Genomic DNA, 10857 nt, shown 5'->3' with positions numbered 1-10857 from the left:
ATTTAGGCCTATCTATGGCCTTCAAAAAGTTGACGACTCTACATGTTTCGACGTTACATAAAATGTTTTTAAATGTGTACCAGTTTAACGTTGAATATTATTTATGATTTTAGCTCTAATACTAGTTTGTTACAAGTAGTCACCTACACTGGGAACACTTCTGCGAGAGAGCTCGCTTGGTACACCTGACTACTGTCTCTTTCTTTCTTTCACGATTTCGCCACAGGCCTAACATTTCGAGAAATACGCATGCGTCGTTAATGCGTCAGTGAACTAGTAGATTATTTAGTGGTTACTATTTAGCAACACTACAGTGTCGGTACTCAGCGAACGCGTACGTAACATTGCTCTTGAAATTTGTTATTTAAATTGTAAAGAAATCAAAGTGAAACTCTAAGGCCATGGAACAAGAACAATCATTGTTCCCGGTTGGTTTCATTAATCTTTTTCCCGGACACACTTGGAGAACGCTGGGCCTACTAACTCTTCTCGGAATTATTCTCCCGATTGTGTTAATCTATCACAAGTACACACAAAAGGCTGGAAAAGTACTCAAAGTACCCGGATCATCTGCAAATTCACTGATCGTGGCTTTTACGCTTGTGTTTTCCTTCTTTCGAAACAAGTCAGTTGACAAAAATGTTCGTAAGTATTCATTTAAGTAGTTTTTACAAAATAAAGTTCCTTTTCTGGACAATGGCTAGCTACACAGAACAACGGTCGAGAGATACCATCATTACATTTTATATATACTGTTTTATCACTGTTAGTTCATCTTGCTAACAGTGTTAATATATGTTAGTATGTATGTATTTCAGTCCTGGACCTTCTGGTTTGTTTGTTTGTTTGAAGTTAAGCACAAAGCTGCACAATGGGCTATCTGTGCTCTGCCCACCACGGGTATCAAAACCCGGTTTCTAGCATTGTAAGTCTGCAGACATACCGCTGTGCCACTGGGAAGGGGGGCGCGTACCTTCTGGAGTAAAGTACTACCTGACACACAATGGTGACACCATCTGGAGCAACCACACAGAAATCATCGATTTTTTGTTTATAAAGCTATAACTTTATTTCAGTAGAAGTAATAATCTAGATTTCTAATAATAAATAATGTTTCAGAGATTTGTTTGACTTTCAATATTCAACCCAACTGACGAGTTCTAGTATTGAACGAAAGGTCGCTTTGGCAGTGACTTGTGGGAAACAAAAAATAGATATGAATTTCTTTCTCTTTTTTTACTTGTCTCTGATTTCGGATTCGCAATGGAAAAAATAAGAGAAATAGAGTAGGGTTAATGTGCTTTGTATCATCAATCTGTCTAACTGTTTATCAACTTACATATCTGTTGATATAATAAGTCTAAAATTTAATCATTCACAATGTCATAGTCATCAGTGATCGAGTTGCTTATAAGGTTTGTGCAACATATTTATTTCACGATCGTTAATCTTCAGGGGCATTAAAATCTCCCAAGGTGTCTTATGTCAAATAATGTCTGCATATTTTACTATTTTTAAGTTGAAGATACGCTTACTTCTTTTTTTTTTAGCATACCAAGAAAATCAGAGCATATTTTGTCAATAATAGTGCAAAATTATTGATTTTCTTGAGTCATCTACTATTGCAGAATTATCGTAGTGTTGTAACACTCTTGGTATGTTTCACCAATTAATCATTAGAAATTTATCAGTCAGTTAATTAACCTATTTCCGTCAAAACAAAATGTTGTGTTAAACGTTCTTAGTTATGCGTTTAATTGGTCAATAATTAATCTACTTAGTCAATAATCAAAGTTCCCTTCTCTTTAAAACTCCTTGTATAATTTACTTCATAAAAACTTGCCATTCCTTATACTTGTTGTCGCCTAAAATCATACGATCCAACTCCCTGCTTAGATGGCTATAAAAACTCGTTATGTATTGGAGTTCATTTATTCCTATTTACACTTTAAATATTCAAATTTACTTTTTACTGTTCTGGGGTGAAATTGCATGTTTAGAGTGTTCGTATAAAGCTACACAAAGGGCTACCTGCAAGTGACCATCCACAATTTTGAAATGATATACTAGAGTAAAGGGAAGACAGATACTCACAGCACCCATCGACAAATCTTGGGTTACTCTTGGCTGACGGAACAGTGCGATTTAACCGTCGCTCTTATAGCACAAATCATTAGGCTACGCCTGGCAAGTAGAAATGCATTAATGTGAGAATGAAGTGTGTTATTTTAATGTTGACTTCATAATTTGTATTCATGAGAAGCGTTGGAGAGTTTCAACCAGTCACAAAGGAGTCGTAAGAATATCACTAAGCAGCATTATTAAAACAAAATAGTTTTATTTCTAAGACACTATATGTGGATTAGCTTCCAGATAAAATGCGAGTGCTAAAAAGTAACTTACAAAGAATGGTAGATACATAATTATACTGCGGGTCGCGGGTTCGAATCCCTGTCACACCAAACATGCTCGCTCTTTCAGCCGTGGGGGCGTTATAATGTGACGGTCAATTTCACTATTCATTGGTAAAAGAGTAGCCCAAGAGTTGGCAGTGGGTGATGATGACTAGCTGCCTTCCCTCTAGTCTTACACTGCTAAATAAGGGACGGCTAGCGCAGATAGCCCTCGTGTAGCTTTGCGCGAAATTCAAAAACAAGCAAACGAACATGATTATACAAATAGTGTCAAAGCAATTGTGTTACATATATTAAATACAACACCTAAAGTAAGCTTGAGTCAGTAGTTCTTTTGTTTGTTTTCGGCGAATTAGTCATGCAATCCTTAGAGACACTTTTATACCTTTGTTTTGTTTGATGGCTCGCCTTTTGAGGTTTTGTTTTTGATATTAATGAAATAAAGGTGTTCAAAATCGGTAAAACACACGTCTATAGGGAGTACAGCTAGTCAACATTATGCACCGCCAAATAATGTGATTGACCAGAACGTTATAACGCCCCCACGGCTGAAAGGGTGAACATATTCGGTGACGGGAATTCGAACCCGTGACCCACATTTTGCGAGTCGAACACCTTGACCACCAGGCTCTGTGTGTGAAAAACTCTTTTCTCTATTATTCAGGGGGCTATGGGTCAACCAACGTCACTGCGAGCGCCCTGCTTTTGCAAGTAATCGAGTAATTAGTGCGAAACATGGTTTAAAACTGTTTAATGTTTCCTGGGCCAATTTAGTTTCAAGTTATTGTGCTCAAAACCTGATCACATGTTGCAGGAAACTAGGTTGCATGTGGAGTCGGTTATCGTATACTTTGATTAAATGTTTCATCTTTAGTGTTCCTTGTTTTAATAACGCACGATAAAGCTTCATCTGACTTTGCTAAATCTTCTAGACTGCAGTATGCCTTTCTTTTTCTTTCATGAGCCAAACTGAACGTCGTGCTAGAGAGATAATTCAAATAAGCTTTTGTACAAATTTTATTTTAGAAAAAGGAAAATAAATTAAAGGGCACTTTACAATTCTTCTTTCATTTTCCAAAGTACATATGGTTGAAGATTATCATTATCTTAGTGTGCTAGAAACCCTATGTTTGAAATGAAACAAGATCCATCAAGTTATTTCACTGTTATCATGATGAGATCGTGTAGAGTATAATAACAAACAAGTTTATACCATTCCGATGAAGAGTGAACATGCCAAACATGGCCGAAGATAGGAATTTCCAAGGCTTTTTCCCTATTCCTGAACAACCAGTTATCAACTGTGAAGGTCATGCACAAGGAAAGTGATATAACTAATCTACACTGTTGAATGTGTTTCAGTCGTCATTGCACAAGTGTTTTAAAAAATAGATACATACGTTTAGAGGAAAAACTGAAGACAGAAAACAGGTTGTAACTAATTGTAAAGTATCCTTATGAATAACTATAATGTGTCAACTGTTCTTCAGACTTTTATACACTGAGCTTGACTGTGACGACAAATGCCGCTGATGTTCTCTTGTCTGGCATCTTTTATATTTTAGTCAAGAACGATTTACTGGTTTTGATTGACTGAGCCACCAGAGTTTTTATCAGATACGCTAACTTTTGTCAACTGTTTTTCAGACTTTTATATTCTGAGCTTGACTGTGACGACAAATGCTCGGTTATCGGGCACCTCTTATATTATAGTTAAGGGCGATTTATTGGATTAGATTGGCTGAACCACTTGGAGATTTCACTGGGTTTAGCAGATATGTTGACTTGTAAACACTACACTGTATTGTGTGATATGCAGATTTCTGACGTTATGCTATGTGGCGAGTTGTAATGCTTCCTTAGCGTACGAATTAGAACAAATAACAATCATGTTTAAAGTATTTAATTTCAAGAAATTTAATATGCTTGTTAATAATATGCTTTTATTAAAATGACCGACTAGTTTTATTTTACTCTAAAAGTAAGGAAAATTACAAACACAGTGATTCGTTGGCTTTTCTATAGCTATCATTAATGTATGTGTAACATATGTTTTTCAGATTTTTTTTTCAGCTTTGTTGCAATTACAAATGTTGTTGGCTTTCTCTCATGTTGAAAGTCTAATGTTACCAAAGTACCTATTGTGGCGTATTAGTTTAGACACGTGCCTTATAGTTATACTAAATCTTGTTCATACTAGTTGCGTTCCTGTAAAATGATTTACCCAGAAAAAGGTGCAAGCCGTAATGTCGGTAAAATATTCTATAAGTTACCAGCCATTCGTGTTTTTTTCGTAGGTGATTAAACCAGAAAATCCTTGGATTTACTAGTACTGTACTTACCTTCATTCCCAACAAAATATTATTGGTTTTTATATATATAGAGAGAGATTAATTCTTCCTTCTCAGGAAATCTTATAATGATCCAGTCATATTTATGAAAAAAATACATAGAAAGTGGTATTTTTATCTTAATTTTTTAATGAAATAGCGACACTACATGTTTGGTACCCTCTTCACATGAATTGAAGTCGCCTGTTTGTAATACGAGTGCAATGTATTAAATGTATTTAAACTGCATGAGATTGGGGCCCATACAGGAATAAACAAATAGATGTAACTCAAGTCGATAAAAGGATGTGCAACACAAAAGATCATCACCGAAAGAAAGAAATGACTCGTGTCAAACGTAGAAAATGTTAAACAGCTAAAATAACTTTGAAAATATTGTTCCGTGGTTATGAAAGTTATAATTTCGTCGCAATTTCAAGGAAGGATAACCATTACAAAAATGTGATATTTCAGTGTATTAAAATGAAAGAAATATAATATTTTTTTATTAAAGATAAATATGTTTGTATATTCAGTAATAATAACGAAATTGTGAGTAAGTAAATGATGGATCAGATCTTTTTCTTTGTTGTCTTTAAGAGCCCGGAACATTTATTACATAAAAAGAAAAAAACGATACTTAAAATGTAAAATGTGCTGTCTTGTTTGTAATTAAGCACAAAGATACAGAAAGGGCTATCTCTGCTCTGCTCACCACGGGTATCAAAACCCGGTTTCTATCGTTGTCATTCCACTCTGGGACAAATATGCTGTCTGCGCTGTGCACCCTGCATGGCTCGAACCGCGAATTTTATTATTATAGTCCTATAATATTAAAGATGTGGAGTTTTTAGGCTAAAACTTTTCTTATCATAATATTTGCTTTCCCCTACAGTGGTTCGGTGGTAAGTTTAATGGTTTGTACCGCTAGCAATCGAGTTTCGATACCCACGATGGACCGAGCACAGATAACTCATTGTGTAGCTTTGTGCTTAACAAGAAACAAACAAACGATACTTACTATAGATAACTTGCTAAACAAAATATGTAAAAGTTAATAGTAAGGTAAGCTAAATTTCTGTTAGTAAGACATCAAAAAGCACAATTAAAGATTTAAGAACCAAATATTTTGGCAGCAACTGTTGCCTTCTTCGTAAATATGGTGATGACTATAAAATCATTATAAAACTTGAGAGGTCTTAGAATTTACTACAAAACGCGATATTTCGTTGCAGTTTGTAGAAGAGTCCAATGGTTCATTATGATAATGTCTATAGCTTTTAATTAAATTAAAAATCAATAGAATTTAAGATGTTGCTGTATTGTAAAATGAGAAATGTCAGAATAATGTGAACTGTGTGCACCCATATTTTACGAGCTATTTGTAAAACTTACTTTTAACAAAAAGTTATTTTATTTTTACAAAATATTCTGTAAAGACAAAATAATTTTCGATTTGGATAACGATATTGATAATTATTTTTTTAATCCGTGTCTCTAGATACTTATAATACTTTGTTCAGTACCCGTACAGGATGCATACTGGTAAGATGACCTCAAGAGCTTGATTGGAGGTTTATGATGCTTGAATCATATGAAATACCAAAACAAATATGTTTTAAGTACCTATACCTAAGTCTTTCCTAAACAAATTTACAGAGCAAACATTACACGCAAACACAAAGTTGTCTTGTTCCTTGTACGGTCAATAGAGCTAATAACTACACTCAAAGCTTACTGTTTTGGCAACTGTCATCTCCTCACACAGTTTATCTATTTAAACGTCAAAACAATATTTGAACCATTAACACTACTTATTATTATTGTTATGTGAAAAAGTTTTTATCTTTTACAGTTATAAAGATCACATACAGCCTTATCTAATTTTGAACTTCTGGCTAGAGAGACAGAGAGAGAGAAGGCCACCAGCCATTAGCACCTGCCGCTACAAAGGCGTTGCCTGGCTATTCGAAAAGAATAACAAGAGTATTGCTGAGTGTATTCAGCATAACAATTCGATCCGCAGCCAAAATAGCTAACCTTTAGGTCAAGCTATTGAGTGAAACGGGAAAAGAGAAATGCCTGCTGAACAGTTTTTATTATCGGATAAACAGAATAAAATTTAATGAAAGTACAACGTTTCACCAGGTTAACCTGGCATCATCAGGTACATCAACTATAATGAATGCATTGAAACAACAAATATGTATAATAATCAAAGTTCAATGTACCCTTGTATTATTATATATATATTTGTTGTTTCAATGCATTCTTTGTAGTTGATGTACCTGATGATGCCAGGTTAACCTGGTGAAACGTTGCACTTTCATTAAATTTTACTCTGTTTATCCGATTTATCAAGTTTACTTTTAATTACAACAGAATACTTCCTTTCATCATATAGTTTTTATTATCTCTGTAATGTGACAACAAAAACTACAATACACCGAGGTAAAGCTTCAAACACTGTTTTATGACTAAGCATCTTAATTAATTTCGAATTAGTTACTGGTAAAAAAGTATTATTCATACTTTGATAATTTTTTATATGACGAGTTACTAGACATTTTTCCTGCTGTATCGTTGAATGTTACTGCTTTGGTAACACCGATATTACTATTCTTGTCCCAGTGTGCTACTTTCACCCTTCAACCGTATGCTATTTTATGCACATTAAGTTACTATTTGTACATGTAAACGTGAAACTAGGTCTATATGACAACTAACGCTGACATGAATGAATCAGTATTACTCACAGGTCTACTGTAACGATAAGATTGGTTATATATGTGTGTGTGCTACCATGCGTATTTTTTAACTCCTTGTATACATACAGGCTTATCTGTGTGGCCATTTACCAAAATAGTGTGTGTGTGTGTGTGCTCGCCTTTTGAAGTTTCTTTAACTTTGGATTACATCGTAGTATTGCTTTTCCAACTGTATATATATATATACACGTTTCAAACACGTTTGTGTTCTACACACCAGTAAATACCAAAATCTTTCTCCAAAGGTAGCTTTAGAATTACAGAAGAAAATTTGTTGCAACAAAACAGAGAAGGATTATTTTATTTTAGTTAAACTTGTGTGTATTTCAAAATATCGTTAATTTTGGTAAAATTAACAAGTACAAATGTTAAACTGCTATAAGATTAACTTAATACGTACTTCTTTGGGCTGTAATTTGGGAATGTGACACTGCACTAAGTGAAATTGGCAATACTGATGTTAAGCTTATGGTGGACATACGTGTTAGTATGATTTAGAATTTCCCTAAAGAACAAATTAAAAAGGTAAAAAGATAAGGGGAAAGGAAGAAGACGGTATATGTGATGTTTATATCTCATTATATAAAAAAAATTTGTAACCCCAACAAATCTAAATATGCAGAACTTTGTGAACACGCAACTTTGAACCAATTGCCAATATTAATCAATATGAATTCTTATAATTAATAAATAACACATATATTCCCTGCATAAATTTATCGGCCCGGCATGGCCAGGTGGTTAAGGCTCTCGACTCGCAATCTGTGGGTTGCGGGTTCGAATTCCCGTCACACCAAACATGCTCGCCCTTTCAGCCGTGGGGGCGTTATAAGGTAACGGCCAATCCCACTATTCGTTGGTAAAATTGACGGTGGGTGGTGATGACTAGCTGCCTTCCCTCTAGTCTTACACTGCTAAATTAGGTACGGCTAGCGCAGATAGCCCTCGTGTAGCTTTGAGCGAAATTCGTAACAAACAAACAAATTTATCATGTAATTTGGAAGACATTTTCAAAGATCGTATTTTCAGATACCCAGCGCTAGATCTTAAACTAAAGTAATGCGTTGCACGCATTGACGCTGTAACAATTTTTGTAATGGGACGCTTAAAAATCAATAAACAAAATCGAAAACTCTCTGTATGATAGGAACCGAACCTTCTAGCACTTTCGATTGCGCATAATACAAAAGTTTAAAATAGTCTCAAAATTTAAATTCAGTTACAAAATCATAAATGAACAAGAGGGACATTCAATAGATCGCAAACCTCCGCCACGCAGCTCTGATAATATTCGGCTCTTAAAAAGTACGAAAATGTGTCCGTATGTCCCTCGTTATCAACGGACACGGACCATTTTTGACAAGATAAATGTGACAAGACATATTCTACATAAGTTCACCAAGTTTCGTTAAAATCCAATCATTTTTGACTGAATTATAGAGCAAAAACAGTGTGAAAAAGCTCTCTCCATGTTAACAGATAAGGATTTTTTTTCGTGACATTGCTGTGACTTTGACCTTTGACTTTGAACCTCCAAAAACTTATCACTTCTAAGTTGGGTCATATTCCCAATGGATACCAATTCTCGTCCATTCAGCCTTTTTTTCAGAAATCTTGCTGACAAACAAACAAACAAACACACACACACGGGTTAAAATATAACCTCCTATTCTCCTCCATTTGTTGCATACTTGATGACTGAGAAGTTGCCTATACATCAGCACATCAACATGTAATTTAAAATTTCACTCCTACGATTATTTATTTGTTGAATTTCGCGCAAAGTTTCCATAGAGCTATTTGCAGTAGTCATCCCTAATTTTTAAATGATAGAGGGAAGGCAGCTAGCAAACACCACCCATCGCCAACTCTAGTTGAAGAGTGGTACTTGACTCTTGTAACGCACTCACAACCTTAAAGTACGAAATGCGAATTTTTTGCAGCAAAGGGATGCGAACCATAGACCTCCGATCTATAGTCTTACATCCTCAACCCTGGGCCGCGCTCGATCCACTAACACACGAATATGTAAAGTTGTATCAATCGTTTATTTTCCGGCTTTCAATACCCGTGGCGGGAAGAGCACAGACAGCCCATTGTGTAGCTTTGTGTTAACTTCAAACAAACTTATAAAACGTTTTCAAATCATGCAAGTTGACACAACTTGAAAAAAATTGTATTACTTATCATGTTGTTATATGTTTGGAGCCCCGTTTGTTCACATATGCGTATATCTCATTTCTTTTAGTATTATTATTCGCCTCCAGTTAATTTGTGTTTCTAATTAATTTTTAGTTTTCAGTTCGAATGTTTTATTTACATTTCAAGTGACTTTACGTTCTCATTGCTTTAGACGGAAGATGTAGCAGCCCCAGTGGCACCGGGGCATGTCTCCGGACTTAAAACGCTAGAAACCTGGTTTCGATACCTGTGTTGGGCAGAGCACAGATAGCCCATTGTATAGCTTTGCGCTTAACTACAAACAAACAGACGAAGAAATAGCTTAGTACTGTCGTTGTCGTCTTTTATGTATCTAAACAGTATTAATCGTGCAGGGTACGTTCTCTAAAGCAAAGATTATGGACGGAATATCCATGCCATTCCAAAGAATTATGCATCAAAACTAGGTGCGCGTCAGTTAAACAGGTCACAGAAAATTAAAGTAAACGACCTTTCTTGACGACCAGGTAGAAAGAAAAGAAAAACGAAGAATAAAACATATATATTTGTATAGGCGCCGAGTACGTGGAAGTCCCTGGGCTACTCCCCCCCCCCCCCGGTAGCCTGAACCTGATTTCATATTACCACTGCACTGTTCAGATTACCCCCCCCCTCGCTGATTTAGCTAAAATGATAAATTCTTATGCTTACAACTTACGTTTATTGAATATAACACGTGAAACATACAAGACTGAAAGCTAGTCTCAATATCTGAAAAAATTTCACAAAAATGTTAATTACATCAAAACCACTCGCACACTAGTTCAAAGTGCATGACATATTATATATAAACATAAGATATACAAAGATTCAACCTAATTGGAGAAATCCAGAAGAAAAAATTACAATAATTACATCAGTGAATATTCATTAGTGATACAGAATTACAACTAAATTTTGAATTAAAAATACAGTCCACTATTTAACTCAACAAAAGTAACAATAACAAAAACTTAACAAATCGCAAGTGTGACAAATTGCTGAGCATAATAACTTCGTCAGCATGAATGTCTTTCATGTCTATCTTGAGTGGTTTATACTTTAACCATTTATTGTCATTTCCACATTTACATTAATAAGTATCTAAATAAACATAAATAAATAAATGTTTTGAGAGGGTAATCT

General features: G+C 35.0%; 1 protein-coding gene across 1 annotated transcript in view; it reads left to right on the top strand.

Moving 5' to 3' along the window:
- Positions 1-290: 290 nt before the first annotated feature.
- Positions 291-10857, top strand: part of LOC106457644 (cytochrome P450 4c3-like) — an 86322-nt gene continuing 75755 nt past the window's right edge. The window contains exon 1 of the mRNA XM_022383771.1: positions 291-645. Within this exon, the coding sequence (XP_022239479.1) occupies positions 402-645 (244 nt within the window). The 5' untranslated portion in view covers positions 291-401. The remainder of the gene's footprint in view (positions 646-10857) is intronic.

This window comes from Limulus polyphemus, unplaced genomic scaffold, assembly GCF_000517525.1.
Source record: "Limulus polyphemus unplaced genomic scaffold, Limulus_polyphemus-2.1.2 Scaffold18, whole genome shotgun sequence".
In the NCBI taxonomy this organism is placed as follows: Eukaryota; Metazoa; Arthropoda; class Merostomata; order Xiphosura; family Limulidae; genus Limulus; species Limulus polyphemus.
Note: the sequence above shows the minus strand (reverse complement) of the source record. Positions and strands in the feature narration are given on the sequence as shown.